The sequence below is a fragment of the Balaenoptera acutorostrata genome, chromosome 13 (genome assembly GCF_949987535.1).
Source record: "Balaenoptera acutorostrata chromosome 13, mBalAcu1.1, whole genome shotgun sequence".
Classification (NCBI taxonomy): domain Eukaryota; kingdom Metazoa; phylum Chordata; class Mammalia; order Artiodactyla; family Balaenopteridae; genus Balaenoptera; species Balaenoptera acutorostrata.
The window spans coordinates 24,800,356-24,816,202 of NC_080076.1; the positions used below are offsets into that span (position 1 = coordinate 24,800,356).

General features: G+C 50.3%; 1 protein-coding gene across 5 annotated transcripts in view; it reads left to right on the forward strand.

The window, feature by feature from the left end:
* The window catches only part of MYO5B (myosin VB), a 366,352-nt gene that overhangs the window by 304,824 nt on the left and 45,681 nt on the right, over window positions 1-15,847 (forward strand). For all 5 annotated transcript variants that reach the window (XM_057526678.1, XM_057526676.1, XM_057526679.1 and 2 more), the window contains exons 19-22: window positions 2,434-2,645; window positions 4,604-4,760; window positions 6,621-6,860; window positions 12,653-12,886. In XM_057526678.1, coding sequence (XP_057382661.1) covers window positions 2,434-2,645; window positions 4,604-4,760; window positions 6,621-6,860; window positions 12,653-12,886 — 843 coding nt within the window. The remainder of the gene's footprint in view (window positions 1-2,433; window positions 2,646-4,603; window positions 4,761-6,620; window positions 6,861-12,652; window positions 12,887-15,847) is intronic.

The window sequence follows — 15,847 nt, forward strand, 5'->3', positions numbered from 1 at the left end:
CAGCTGAGGAAAACTGAGGCACAGACAGCTGATATAAATTGCCCAAGGCGACTCAGGAGCCCCCACAATCTAAACCACATCACCCGCTGAGTCTGATTGATTAATTAATGTCACTGTATAATTACCCTTCCTAGAGATAGAATAAGGATCAGTGCTTTAAGACTTCCCTAGAGACCTTGTATTTCCTTTTTTTTTTTTTTTTTTCATATTTTCCCTTTTTTGGGGACCACATCTTCTGGTCACCAGTGCTAAGTAACTTGGGACTTGAAGCAACTGAGACTTGGCAAAGCCACACGTTAGCCTAAAATGGCACATGCCAGCTCCCTGCCCTCTCCAGGAACGTGCTTAGGACGATTTAGAGCAGAGTGATTAGGAGAGAAGCAGCGACGAAGGTGGCGTGTAGGCCAGGCAGTAGGCGCTTACCAGCCACACTCACTGGCTGGCAGCCACGGGGCAGGGGCTGCATCATGAGCTTGCTCATGAGTGACAGTCTCGTCCTGCAAGGATTGTACGAACACCTCCATCTTTAGCCTGAATTTTTTTTTTCTTTAACTCTACAAATGTGTATTGAGTTCTTCCTATGTACTAACCTGGGGTGGTCAGTGTGAGGGTTATTGAAAGAGTGTACTAGGTGGGCCCTGCCCTCCAGGACAGATGGTCATCTGGTGTGGTTATAGACATCACTGGCCGTCATGCAAACCTGAACCTTCATCCTGACAGTGAAGGAGCATATTAACAAGCATCTGCTGAGACCCAGAGAGCATGAGGAAATATGTATGTGAGGAGTGTGAGAAGGAGATGGTACTACAGAAGCAGCATGGTGTAGTAAGAGACCTCTGGCCTGGGAGTCCTGTGTCTTGGGTTCTATTCCTTGATATTTTCAGTGAGACCTTTGGCAAGTCACCTCAACATTCTAGGCATCTGTAGAATAAAAGCAGTGGCTTGGGGTAGATTGCTAAGATTCCTTTCTACTCCCTCAGTCTCTGATTACTGGAGAAAGGTTCTCAAAAGATAGCCTCTGTTTGGTATGTGAAGAGTATAGTCAGTTCTCGGGGTTACAGAAAGCAGGCCCGGGGTAGAAGTTCTCAAGACACCTGGGGGAAGGGGAGTGCAGCCATCGGGGCAGTGGTGATGGCTGTAGCAGGCAGGACCTTCAGAGAGATCCTCATGTGTAACAGTTGTGGCTCTGTGAACCGGACTGCCCTTTCCCTGGTGGTTTTTTCCAGAATAGGAGACGGAGCCTGTGAACTGTGGTTCCTGAGATGCAGCAGGCGTCCCCCAGGCCCTGTAGCCAGGCTTGTCCCCCGACTGTGAGGGCTGAGCCGCCCACCTTTTGCTTCTGGAGCCCTCCTCACTGAGGAGGGGTCTCCCCAGCAGGGCAGTGATGCAGGCAAGGCCTCGGCCGCCTCAAAGCTTCCCCGCCCAGCCCAGCCCCTGTTGCTCCCGGCGTGAGCTGAGGGCCCCGAGCGGATGCGGGGCTTCCTCCCAGCTTCACCGGCAGCCCGACCATGGAGGGGACACTCGGTGACGGTCTAGCCAGGTGCTGCGTCCCAGCTCAGCCACGGCCCAGGCAGCCTGGCTTTCCTGTGCGTGGAACCAGGTTCCTGTTAGCCGTCCAGGGCTTGGCCGTGAAGAGCGGTGACCTGGCATTATTTCAGAGCCCTTTGTCAACATGAAATGTATTCTTGTGTGTGTTTTCCTTAGACCTTGGCTCGTTATCTCCTCCTTGTTATAGTCTTCATGCCAAGTGAGCAAAATCAGATGAAGTTTATTTACAAAGAGTGCTCAGTTATCCTGAGTCACCTATCGAATATTCTAGCCCAGGCTCATCCGCATACACATGGCTGGGTCATCTTCCCTTATCCACCAGGGTGAGCGCAGGGAAGGGCAATTAACTTTAACCTGAATAGATATAATTAAAGAGAATAATTATATGTCTGAAAAAAACCTCACAACATAGTTAGAAACCAAATAAAATGTATTTGGGGGTTATTTGCAATATATTCGTAATTTCCCACACCTGCCTCCTTTCACTTCGTTCAGGCCTTTGCTTAAATATCACCTCCATAGAAATGCCTTCCTCGATTAGCCTATTTCAGCATCTCCATCCCGTCCTCCAGCCCTCAGTTTATTGTCTTCGTAATCTTCAGCACTGCCTGAAATGTACTGTGTGCTTGTTTGCTTGTCCAGCTGCCCTCACAGCGATGTCAGTTGCTGGCGGGCAGGGATCTTTTTCACTGCTGCATTCAGTGTCTGACCAGTAGTAGGGACAGGCTCGGGGTCTGTTAACACACTAACTCTCAGCGTTTGTTTAAGGAGCAGGGGCATGTGAGACCTGGCGAGGGAATTGTGCGTCAGAGGACCTGGGGTGGTAGGGTGCTTTCCCTTGCTCCTCACGGATGGTGAACCAGCTCCCCTCCCTGCCTTGTAAAGGATCCTGACAAGTTCCAGTTTGGCCGCACCAAGATCTTCTTCCGGGCAGGCCAGGTGGCCTACCTGGAGAAGCTTCGGGCTGACAAGTTCCGGGCAGCCACCATCATGATCCAGAAAACCGTCCGGGGCTGGCTGCAGAAGGTGAAATACCGCAGGTTGAAGGCAGCTACCTTAACTCTGCAGAGGTACTGCCGAGGACACCTGGCCCGCAGGTGAGCTGAGCCGGGGCACGTCTAAGGTAGCAGATTGGCGGTGAGGGTGGAGGGGCAGGGGGCTGGGACCGGCTCCGAGCTGGCTGGCCTCTCTCAGCCCCGGTAGTTAGAGTGGTTCCTGCTGGGCCCTGTCCGCATCCGGCTTTCCCCCAGCAGCTGGGCCCCTCTCTCTCCTGCCCTTCTCACCTGAGCGTGTAGGTCTAGTTCCCAGGTCTCTTGCCTCCCCCAGTCTGTCCCCGTCCTAGGCTAGCACTGGCTGGTTTTTCCACGAAACCTCCATTTGCCCTTTGCTTAAACTCTTAAGTAAAACAGTCTTCTTTTAGAAAAAGAGACAATTTCAGCCTTTCTGTCACAGTTAACATACAGTCAGCTTCGTGATTTACACCACCAATTTCAAAATCCCTTGGGAGTTTGGTAAATAGGGCTGGCAAGACCCGGGGAGGTCCCTTCTGTGAGTTGTTGCACTCAGCCAGCACAGAGAGGGCGAGACTTGTCTGACCGCAAGCAGCTACCTAGGGGCAGAGCCTGAAGCCAGTCGGCTGCCCTGACCCAGCCCCACACCATGCAGAAGAAGCTACTTTAAACGTCCCCTCCTCAGTGATGTCATTGGGTTGATGAAGCGCTAAAGTGGTATAAGCATCTCCAGAGAGGTGGGCGTGGAGGACACCCCGCCACGAGACCCACACCCGGACCTTTACACAGGTCATCAGATTTGGACCCAGCCCTAGTTCAAAATCAGTGACCTCTGCAGATCCGGATTTCCTTGGAGAAATGACAGTAATTGCCAGGAAGCCTTGCATTTGGAAGCCAGGGTTTCACAAGTGGCTGCTCAGGCATCTCTGCTTGAATATATAAAACAAGCCCAGAGCAGGCACCCTTTGTACCATAAAGTTAGAAGATTACTCCAGCTCCCACTCCTGTCCTTGCTGTTAGCTGTTTATCCGAGCAGAACTGGAGATGATGAACGCCATTAATTTACCTGTGAAGAGCTGAGAGATGGTCTCTGGAACAAAAGCTACAGAAATGAGAAGGTTGTCAGTAGTATCAACACTAAGTCATCATCCACAATCAGGGCATCACTGAGCACCCTTGTGCCGGGGGCTCTGCTTGGGCAGCAAGCTGGCCTGCATTCTCCCTGCAGGGTGTTTGTATTCTAGAGAGACCGCTCAGGGAGAGCTGGACCGGGAATCGGACTCATTTCAGCAGGTAGAGCAGGGCTGAGTGGGTCACCTCCCACTCTGGAGCTGCGCTAGATGATTTCCAAGGTCCTTTCTAGCTTTTAATATTCTGACTCTCTAGTTGAGCATTTGCTATGAGCCTGATACCAAACAAAGCCCTGAAGGAGGGTAAAAAGTGTTGGACTGACTTCATGTCTGTCTTGAGGGGTGAGATGGAGAATGTGGAAATGAAACAGAGGAAAGTAGGTGCCCATGTGCAGTGTATCCCCAGCAGAACGGGCTGGGAGATGAGAAAACAAAGAGGGGTCGCTGCAGGTCTGAGAAGGTTTTATTCATTCAGCAAATACTTACCGTGTGCTACTATGCCAGGCCTTGTACTAGATGTAGGGGTACAAGGATGCTTGAGACACGACTCCTGACCTCTCCACGCCCGGTGAGCTCCAGGGACCAGACAGGGGTGTGAACATGTGATGTCGTTGAGGACTGCCCAGGTTGCAGGAGGGGCTTGCGGGTGGGGGAGTGGACAGATGAGGAATCAGAGTTGATCAGACTTAGACTGAATTGTAAATATGTGGAAAGACGTTTTGCACAAGACGGAGGAAGCCAATTCTGCTGTTCTGAGCTGAGCCTCAAGTCCCCAAGGCCTTGCTACAGTCAGTAACGGTGATGAGAGTTGGCTTGCCCTTGTGGTGTCCAGGCAGGGCCGGGGAGGAGGGGCTCGCATTCACGAGTGGCCCAGAGGCCTCCGTCGGCCTGGCCCACCACTCTCTCCCTCCGCAGGCTGGCCGAGCATCTGCGGAGGACCCGGGCGGCCGTGGTGCTCCAGAAGCAGTACCGCATGCGGAGGGCTCACCAGGCCTACCAGAGGGTCCACAGGGCCACCGTGGTCATTCAGGCCTTCGCTCGGGGCATGTTTGTACGGAGAATCTACCACCAGGTGTGTGGCCACCCTGAGGGGCTCGGGCTGTGAACTCAGAACTAAGCAGCAGCAAATGGGTTGGCACCAACACAAATGTTTATTGGGCGCTTCTAACTTTTCTCTAAGTAATTTCACAACTCTGCTCTCACTGAATCCTAACCAAAGTCTCATGAGGTATAGTGTCTCAGAAGTTCTCCAGAGAGACAGAACCGAAAGGAGATGCGTGTATCTGTGTGTGTGTATTTATTATGAGGAACTGGCTCATGCAGTCATGGAGGCTGAGCAGTCCCCCCATCTGCTGTCTACAAGCTGGAGACCCAGGAAAGCCAGGGATGTAATTCAGCCCGAGTCTGAAGGCCTCAGGACAGAGGAGCTGATGGTACACATCCAGTCTGAGGGCAGGAGAAGATGAGACGAAATGTCCCAGCTCAGCAGTGAGGCAGGAAGAAGGCGAATTCCTCCTTCCTCCACCTTTTGTTCTGTTTAGTCCCACCATGGATGGCATGATGCCCACTACACAGGGGAGGGCAGTCCTCTTCACTGAGCCCACCGGCTCAAATACTTCTCTCTCTGGAAACATCCTCACAGACACACCCGGAAACAGTCTTTAACCTGAGCATCCCGTGGCCAGTCAAGTTGACACATATTAAGTATCACAGGTAGGAAGGGTGCATATCATTGTACCCCTTCGACAGCTGTGAGATGCTTGGAGCAGCTGACTCACCTGCCCAAGGGCACTCGGTCAGCCCATGGCAGAGCCTGGTGACCTATCTGGGGCTCACACAGACTTGAGAGCAGGGGGCAATATTGGGAGTCATCAGGCTAGCTCCTTCATTTAACTGATGAGCAGCCTGAAGCCCAGTGAGGTGAGGTCAGGAGAAGGACCCTGACCTCCTCCCTGCCAGGCCATTATCCAATGAAGCTGAAAGACCCAGTTAGGTAGCCCCAAGTCAGGACACACCCCATCCACCAAATCACCCCCGCACAACTGAAGCTCAATGCTAAGATGCAAGATGGATTGGAACGAAATGTCTAAAATGGTCTTTTGTTTTCCTAAAATGAACATCTACCTCATCTATGATCAGAGAAGGTGTGATTTTCTAAGTAATAAAACTATAAAGCGTTACATTGATAATGAAAAAGCAGACGTGGTTAGGCACCAGATGGAGCATACCCAGGCCGGTGGGAAAAGCTTCTGTGAATATTCCTGGGAGATTGGTGACATCTGTGTGGTGTCACCATGGATGGGACAGGTGGCATTTCGGAGGCACTAGGGTTTGAACCCAGCTCATCTCAGAGCTGTGATACTGGGCATGTTAGTCTTTCAACATGTTTATTTATTCATTCCACAAATATTTATTTGCAGGGCATTAGAGTGAGAACACTGATGATGCTTTAATTTTCTGAGCGGTTTTTTAACTGGATAGGAAAAAAACAAAAACAAAAACAGTGAATTGCAAGCCAAGTTTATAATTGTAAGCCATTTAACCCACTCAGCAATCTCACTCGACAGTGTCACTTCATCTCTCCCGCTCACCGTCACCAGGAGGGGATCCACATCTGTTGAATGGGGGGCTATCAGCTGGATAATCTTTAAGCCCCTCCAACTTTGAGGTTTTTAGACTGGTTTCCTAACCAATAAAAAGTTAAAAAACAAAACAAAAAACTAGAAAGGAGAGTTTGCCAGCTGATTTCCTGTAGGTACACAGGCTGTCAAACCTAGTTACAACTTGTTCATAAAATAAATGGCCACCAAAGCCCTAAATCATAGGGAAGCTGTCTCTCGCTGACCTTGGCTCTCTCCCCAGAGCAGTACGTGAGCCCCTTGCTCCCGGACTGCAGTGCGAACCCACCAGGTGTGTGCTTGTCCCCTGCTAGGTCCTCAGGGAGCACAAAGCCACCATCATCCAGAAGCACGTGCGGAGCTGGATGGCCCGCAGGTGCTTCCAGCGGCTTCGGGCCGCGGCCATTGTCATCCAGTGCGGCTTCCGGAGGCTCAAGGCCAAGCAGGAGCTGAAGGCCCTCAAGATTGAGGCCCGCTCAGCAGAGCACCTGAAACGCCTCAACGTGGGCATGGAGAACAAGGTGGTCCAGCTGCAGCGGAAGATCGACGACCAGGTTGGTGTCTCGAGCTCCCACCCAGGGGGTGGGGCTGTGGGGAGACTCCACGGGCAGGTTTGAGAGAGACCCATGGCTTCCCCAGGGAGCCCTCATTCGATCCCCACGAGACTTCGTGAGGCCATTTCACAGGTAAGCAACTTGTGGATCGGGGGCATCCAGCAATTGGCCAAGGTCACAGAAGTAGAAAGTGCCAGAACCAGCACTCCAGCCCAGGTCTTCTGATCCCACAGCCATAATGAGGGTGATGCTGGTTTTTTTAACCCCAAATGTCACGAAAGTGTCGGTCCTTTCCTGTGTCGTGGCTAAGATGGGTTTCCAGAGTTGAAAGCAGGCTCACTGGTACCTTGCTCGTGTAGGGTATTAATGGCCTCAGGACCAGGCTCTTGCAATGCAATGCCCTGGAGCATTTCAGGTGCCTCCTGAGAAAGGAAAGAAGAAGATGGAGGAAAGGAAGGGGGGAAAACATGCTGAAGGCGTGTGGTATGGGGTGTGGAGGAAGAGAGTTGGAGTTGGGCCACCAGGCAGTGCTTTGGCAGTCACTGGTTTTATTGTACCTATTCTATGCTAGGCACTTTTTTAAGCTTCTCATGGTCCCAGTAGGGCAAGAAAATAAATGAGCCATTTTACACCTAAACCAGCTGCCCTAAACAGGAGCCCAAAAGTGGTAAAATGTTCCTGCCTTTCTGTTCTTGCAAAAGATGGCTTCTGGAGAAGAAATTGTCACCCTGGGTGTGTCTCTGTGTGAGTTCTACAGGTGTCTTATTTGGCTTGGCTCCCTAGTGGGGAAGCAAGACAGAAAGCTCAGCGCAGGGTGGAGGACACTCAATACATACCTGGCCCTGGTTGGCCCACAGTGATAGGTCAGGTCAGGGAGGAAGACATATCTACCCAGAGCATCAGGAGTGGGTAGGAAAAGGTCTGGACTCTGGGATCAGCCGTTTAGAAAACACAATCACAAGGAGCACCTAGGGTTGTATTATTATTATTATTATTATTATGTCTATTGATGACTGGCCAGGAAAGACATTTGCATAGTCAAATTGTGCCAATTAACCTTCTGAGCAAGGTATAGTCAGAGGGACGAGCAGGTTTTGTTGGCACTGCTGCACCCTGCCAGGAGCCCCATGTACTGCCCAGCCACCTCGGCCCTGGGTTCCAGCCATAGGGCCCTGCATTGGCATTGCTGATTTCTCAAGTTGACTTGAGAGGTTAAGAATAAATCTGGTATTTTATACTCCATGTGCTGGAACATCAAAGAGAAGCAGATTTAAAAGGCCTATTTTTAAAAGAGCTTTTTGCCTTCAGCTTCCTGCTTGGCAAACATCTGTGAGTAGTGGCGGGTGTTACCCTGTGTGCAGAGGGTAAGGAGAAGAGGCAGGAGGGGTGGGTTAGATATTGCTTTCTTGTGTCCCTCCCCATGTTGCCTGACTGTGTGCTAGGCACTGTTCTCATGTGTTAACTCATCTGATCCTTACCGCAACCTGATGAGATTTAACATTATTCCCATTTTAAACAGGCACAGAGAGGTTAAGTAGCCTGCAAGGCCACACAGCTAGTAAATAGCAGGGCTAGGATTGAAACTTGGCAGTTTGGTTCCAAAGAACGTTCTGCTGCCTCCAACCAAATTTTAGGATATCTGCATATTAGGGGATTCTTCAGACATGTGAGAATTCCTCAGAACAAGGAAGACCCTTAGCTTTGTTTGGGGTTCATTCTCATAGACAGCGTCGTCCTTGCACAGTGGGGTATGTGACCCAGTGTCAAGAACATGCTTGGTGCTGTGTCGTGAGAGGAGTCATCAGCATAATCCGTGGCACCAGGACTTGTTTTACTGCAGTCTCTTAGCAGGCAGGGCTAGCCTTTGTAAGTGAATGGGTTTCTGTTCTTTCTGTATGGCTGGAGACAACTCAGGCAGCTGCTCCCCTGACACACAAGGCTCTTAGCCAGGAGGAAAGGATACACGTGTGCCAGGAACAGCATAGGTGAAGGCATCCCAAAGTATTTGTCAGAGCAGCATGAGGTATAGTGGACAGAGTCCCAGCTGGATGGAGTTTTGAGTTCTGTCTCAGTTATACTTGCAACCAGAGCTGACAGTTTGGGGTTATGGCCGAATCTCTGATTAGGCCTTGCGTTCCTCAGAGACAATTGGCCTAAGATCTCTAACTTCTAGCTCAAAAATTCACTGATGCCGTAAAGTGGCTAATAAAGTGGTTCCCAAGTCCACACTGCAATGAAGAATCACCAGGGGGAGCTTTTTTTAAAAAGTATCCGCACTGCCAAGAAGTCAGCAAAGGAGGAAACTAAAAGATAAAAACCAGGGTAAGGTTAGTGCCCAAAATTCATGTTTAAGGTTTTGTGCACCCAGCTAAAGAGACAAGATGCAAAATTAGCACGAAGCTCCCAAGCAAACAGAAAGAAGGGAACAGGATCCCTTGAGAGCTGTTGAAAGAGTTTAGGAGGGTTTGGAGCTGTCCGTGGTGCTGAGACAGTTTTCCTGAGGGTTTTCAGAATCTATGATGTAATAAACCACATCCTTCACAATATCCTTCAGCAGTAAGTTCAGTGACAGTTCCTGGGATGATTTCTTGCAGTGTTCCTGGTGTAGGCCTGTGGTGTGACATTTTTCAGCCAAAATGATGTAACCTATGAACTTGGCTCTCTATCAATCTGGCTTTATTCAAGCACAACGTGTAGAGTGAGAAGGCCAGTTGAGCTAACAGTATTTTTTACAATGAGGGTCAAGTTCCTTAGACCTTTATGAGTATAAGGATATATTTAAAGATACTTTATTTGATATATGAAAATATGATGCAAATGTATGGATTCAGTCAGTAACCTCTATTTATTTATTTATTTATTTTACAACATATTAAGATTCTTTTTTTTCCTATTTTAAAAAAATTTTTATTGGAGTATAGTTGATTTACAATGTTGTGTTAGTTTCAGATATACAGTAAAGTGGGTAAGTTATACATAGCCACTCTTTTTTAGATTCTTTTCCCACATAGGTCATTACAGAGTATCGAGTAGAGTTCCCTGTGCTATACAGTAGTTCTTATTAGTTATCTATTTTATATACAGTAGTGTGTATGTGTCAATCCCAATCTCCCAGTTTATCCTTCCCCTCTTTACCCCCTGGTAAACATAAGTTTGTTTTCTACATCTGTGACTCTATTTCTAAGACAAATATCATATGATATCACTTACATGTGGAATCTAAAAAAAAAAAAAAGGTACAGATGAACTTATTTACAAGTCAGTAACCTTTTAAATCAGTTAGATTCAGTGTACTTAGTATGCACTCAGTAAACGTTAGTTAATATTTTATTTTTCATCCATGTACATTTGAAAAATCGTATGTGACAAGTCACAGCTTTATGTCCTTCTGTGCCTCAGTTTTCTCAGCTGTGAAATGGAGATATTAATCAGCCGTACTACACAGGATCTTTGTGAGGAGAGAACGAGTTAATAGATGTGACTCATGTAGTACAGTGCCCTTGAGCAGTGGGTGCTGAGTAAGCATCCTCTCGGGATGTCTGAGGAGCTCGAGGAGCACAGGGGTCCATGTGGAAATCCCCAGCCCCCTGCTGTCAGGAAAAGGCCCTCGCTGGAGGACGGAGCTGGCCAGGTCTCGGGTCACACTGACAAAGGCAGCTCCAGGGAGCCTGGCCTGCCATCACAGGGAGGGTTTCCGGGGTCTATGAGGGAGCAAGTGCCCCTCATCACTCCCTGTGCCAGGCTTGGCTGCGCGACCATGGGTTCCATGGCATGAGGACGAGGCAGGAAACTGCTGGGCCCTTCTGGGGTCCTCCTTTCTAAAACCATGCCTCCGGAACAGGAAATGTGCAGTTGTTAGGAATCTCCCACCCACACCCCAGGCGGCCGGCAAAGAGTTCGGAGCATCTCTCCCAGGGGATCCCTAGAGAACTGAATGATGAAGAGGCTGCCCTTTATCAGGCACTAACTGGGTGCCGGGCCCCAGGGAAGCCCTTAATCTCCCTGAGCCCTGATAAAACCCTATGAGGAAGGAGTTACAATTATCCCTCTTTCACACGTGAGGAAGCCAGGCACAGGGAGGTGGAATGACCTGACCACACGTTCGCAGCTGATCAGGATGGAGCTGCGGTCTGAGCACAGGTCTGTCTGGGTCCAGCCTCTTAACTCCCCAACTTCCCAGATCCTCACCTCAGCGTGCGTGTCAATGAAAGCAAAGAGCTGGCCTCCTAGACATGTTATCTTTGCATGAGGGTCCTGGGGTGTCATCACTGCCCATAGCAGATGTCACCATCACGTTGTGTGCCTCTCCACACCCCACACCTGCTCCATCTAGAGGCCTCCACAGCCTGGTCCTCCTTCCCACTTTCCCGGGGATCTGACCCAGGCTGCAGCACCTGGAGGAACCTCACTTCCCGCCCAGAGCAGAACAAAGTCCAGGTGGCTAGTCCAACACGTGTTCCCTCCCTGAACCCCACTCCCCTTGTGCAGAGACTCTTCAGCCTCCTGGGAGACCCAGACCTGGGTGGGCAGTGCAGATGGCACTGGGTTTTTTAAACAGATGCTACCTAATTGGATTTCTTATTTGTGATTACTTAGAGCAAAGCTGACTGCCAGACCAGACATAAGGGCATGTCAGGTAATAACTGGGAGGTTTCCACAGACTGTGGGAGGATCTTTTTGTGCTGTATCAATGAGGGAAATGTACCCCTTGGACACCAACAATGGGTCTCAGCCTTAAGGTCCCATGACGTTCATGGTGTTGTACTGGGTCCAACAGCTGTTCTTTTGCTGCTCCTCGCTGCTTTGCATGAAGCTTCATTGCTGGTGTGAATTAGTCATTGGTTCCTGATGCCCTGGCTTGTTGGTAGTTTAGCCAATAGCTCTGTTCTACTTGGAGCTCCTGCAGAGAATAGCAATGAAGAATTATCAATGACTGTTGCTTGCTTGCTTGGTTATTGGGAGAACCCTACTTCTTCCACTCCACTTTCCCTACTGACCACTTTGAGCTGATAATGCTCAACTGCAGCACCACTTTCTGCCCATGTTTACACTAGCACTTGACACTGGCCCTGGGTCCTCAGGGCTTCCTCTGTGTGAGCTCATCCGCAGTCTGCCTCCCAGTCCCCCTCCGTACCTCTGCCAGGCACCTGGGGGAATGCTTCTCACTTACCTATTGCTTGAGTGGGTACATGATTGGGTACCTCGTCGGCAGGGACGGGTTCTGCCAGGGCATCAGTTTCTGGAGCCAGGAGTCTTACAGGATAAGCTGACAGGTGGTGGGAGGGATCCCTAGGCCCCATGGAGGACCTCCTTGGTAGGGGGGATGCTGAAGAGGTCCTTTGTCTCAGAGCCAGCGATTAGGTTGCAGCTCTTTGTGCCAGTGAGTCCAAGGACAGGAGGGCCCAGTGTGAAAGAGCAGGGAATCCTGAAAAGCAAAGGCTGCAGTTCCAAGAAGCCAAAAACATTGTTCCTGCAACTTAAAAACCGGGCGTAAGATCTCTCCAGCCGGACACAGAAGGCTAACCACTGTCAGCCAGCTTCCAGCTCTGTCACTGCTCCTAAACACTCCTTGAATGCCAGTATTGGTGTTTTTTCTTTTCCTATATTTCTCCTAGGTTCACGATAGAGTTTTGTTAGGGAGATGCCAAGAAAGCACTCAAGCGTTCAGTGATTGTGAGGTTTAATTCCACCTTGGAAGTCCCTTTTTTAATTGCCTTCATGTTTGTTCCTGTCCCATTAACCTTGCTCTCCACCTCTTTTTCCTCCCTCCCTGTTTGCTGGTGCTCTCACAGAACAAAGAGTTCAAGATGCTGTCGGAGCAGCTGTCAGCCATCACCTCCACACACGCCACGGAGGTAGAGAAGCTGAAGGAGGAGCTGGCCGGCTACCAGCAGAGCCAGGGTGAGGACAGCAGCCCGCAGCTGCAGGAGGAGGTCGAGAGCCTGCGGACAGAACTGCAGAGGGCCCACTCGGAGCGTAAGGTCCTGGAGGACGCCCACACCCGGGAGAAGGATGAGCTGAGAAAGGTACGTCAGGGCCAGAGGGGGCAGCTGGGTGGTGGTTGGCTAACGGAGCACCCCCCCGAGGTGGCTTCTTCTTCCAGCTGTTACACTGCCATGGACTTTCCTGGGGCTTGTGCCCAAGACTGACCATCCCTCTGCGTTTAGATGTAAAGTGCCACTGCTTTGGGGGAACCCACACAAGCACGTGTCCATTCACCTGACAGGTGTTGATTGAGTTTCTGCCATTACCCGGACGTGATGGCATCCCCTGAAAGGTTACACACATGTGCCTTTGGGCATGTTCCTTATAGTCTAGAATTACCCAGAGTCCACTCTGCAGTCCGCGTTCCTGTTGGCAGGAGAGATGGTACAGAGGTAGTGGCCGTTCTTCTTAACGTTGCCTGCAGGGATTAGGGGCAACCTCTAGGCATCCCTACCCATAATCATAGTGCTTTGGGGAATTTGCCTTAAGTTTAAGTGTTGATAGTTTCAGCCTGACTAATCTCCTCTGGTTGGTGTGCTCTGCAGGTTTACTTTCCACCCCATAAAATGGGATTGGACCCCACTCCCCCATCTCAAATGTCAGGATACAGAGATTCCCTTCTCCACTGCCAAGATAGCTGTTCAAACCAGGGAAGTCCCACGTGCCCCTGCGGAGCCTTCCACGGTCCCAGGACGCCGCTTCTCTCCCCCATCTTTGTGTCACCCCACAGGCCACAGGGAAGAGGGCACACTGCCCACTTAGTTAGTTCCTGTCCATCACTGGACAGTCACGATGGGCTGAGAATCTAAGAGGGAAGGGCTCAGTGTTCCTAACGTTGAAATAATAATTTTCAGTGTTTAAAAATTGGGGCAAGCTGAATGCTGCCACAGAAAGCATCCTGAGGTAGACACAGGAGTTTCCAGATTCTCATCCCTGCATTGCCATTACCAAGTGCATGCAGGAAATCTCACTGGCCTTAGTTCCCTCATCTGTTTTAAAAAAAAAAGAAAAGAAGGAGAAGAAGAAAGGTTGGTTTAGATCATTTTTTAGGCCCCTTCTACTTGCAGCTAGTCAGCTCCATGAGATGTTATTTGATGGTTTCTAGAAGGAAAAAGAACCTCCCTCAGCCCTGTTCTGTAGTGCCTCTCTCTTCCTGTGCCCAGTTACCTTCTCCTGGGCTGAGCCCTCAGGCACAACCGGGAAATAGGCGGGCTGCCATCCACCTGCGGACCCAGCTCCTGCTGGGCTTGCCTACGTCATTTCCTGTCCGGGGCAGAACTTCTCCACCGTCAGCCACTGCTTTCCCCAGATCCCAGGGGGTTTCCCAGAGTCAGAAGGGGGATCCACACGGGGATTAGGTGACGGGGAAATTGAGACATAGGACTTACCGGAGCAGGCAGCCTGGCACCAAAGAGACCACCCTGCAGCCTGTTGCCTAGATAATCCTGCCGGCTCACCCACCACGCCTGGAGTGGACTTCATTCTTCGGGGTAAAGCACGTGCTTAAGGAAACTCCCGTTACAATGTAGCTACGAGCCTGTAACCTATAAAGCATGGAATTCCAAACTTGTGGTTTATGGATCCTTGCTAACAGACAGACAATAACCCTTGTATGTGAATAAAAGACAAGATGGTAAAATCCACAGGAAGAGAGAAGAGGCCAAGATTAGAACTGGAAGCTCTTGAGATTGGTGACCCTGGGAGAAAAAGAAAAGCAGGTTCCCTGCACATGGGTGCTGGTCCCATGAGACGCTGGGCAGTCTGTTAACCCAGCAGATCACAAAACCCGGGTCTGCGGTCTCCGCCTCCACAGAGGGCACTTGACTCATGGCCTCCCCAGCCTCCTTCTCTGCTTCCCCTGGGGCACTGTGATTTGGGGACTCAGAGTACTTTTAAAGTATCCACGTCTCCATCCAGGGAGCCTAAGGGTTTATAATATCCTGTGAGCCAAATAAGGAAGTGGGCTGCCTCCTCCTCTCCTTTGGAAAAATTGTTACTATTGAAGTCTGGACCTGGGTCTTAAATATCAATACAATGAGAGCTTGGTCCTGGCAAGAAAAAAGAAAAATTCAAGGGCACTGCCAAAAAGGGAATAGCAGGCACAGAGGCAGAACGAGAAAAGCACCTTCCCTGACTCCAAATATAAGCAAGTCCCAAGCTGATAACTTAAGAAACTGGCGTAAAATGATCAAGTGCGATGTCCATCTTTTTCCAGGAGGAGAAAAAGTGGAAGCAAATTTTTCTCTTTCTCTAAGGTCTTCCAAACGTTTATTCTGGCAGCTGTGGGGTAGGGCAGGTAGGGGCTGGCTTTTTCCCCCTCTGGTTCTTCTCTGCCTAGTCAGGGTTTAATATTTATCAAAGGTACCATGTCTAGTCTTAACAAACGTGGAATAATCAGACAGTTGGTTTCTTCTCCGCTTCATCCAGCAGCCTGCTCCTTGCTGAACAAGATTGATGAGACGGGCGAAGCAGGGAGGGAGCTGGCTGCTGGTAGATGTTTAATTAATGGATTTGATACTTCTGTCAGCAAATGTTGTATTGGAACTGGCATCCTGGTAAACTTGGGGCCCCCCGCTTCTGACAGCATTCTCATTGTCAGGCCACATGGCCATGCTGCCTTGGACTGTGGGAGGCCAGGCCTCCCTGGGGGCAGAGCCTGGGCATGACCCACCCCCATCAGCTGCAGAAGTTAGCTGACAGTCGTTCTATTACAGGTGTCCTTGTTGGGGCCTCTCCCCAGAGTGGTCTGCACCTCGGCCTGGAGCCTCCTTTCCTTTTAGCTGTGGGCTGGGTATTTTGTTCCTTCTTAAAGCTATCAGTGATCCCTGCACTGACGGACTTGTGCAGCTGTGCTGCTTCCTATCCCTGATGAAAGAGGCATGAGTCCCAGGGCTGCCCTTGACACAGAGGCAATGGCTCATTATCCAGAATCTGCTCTGCTGGTGAGGCCAGCATGGCCTGGCTCGGAGCAGGGCTGTGGGTGGGTGAGAAGGAGCAGCCGA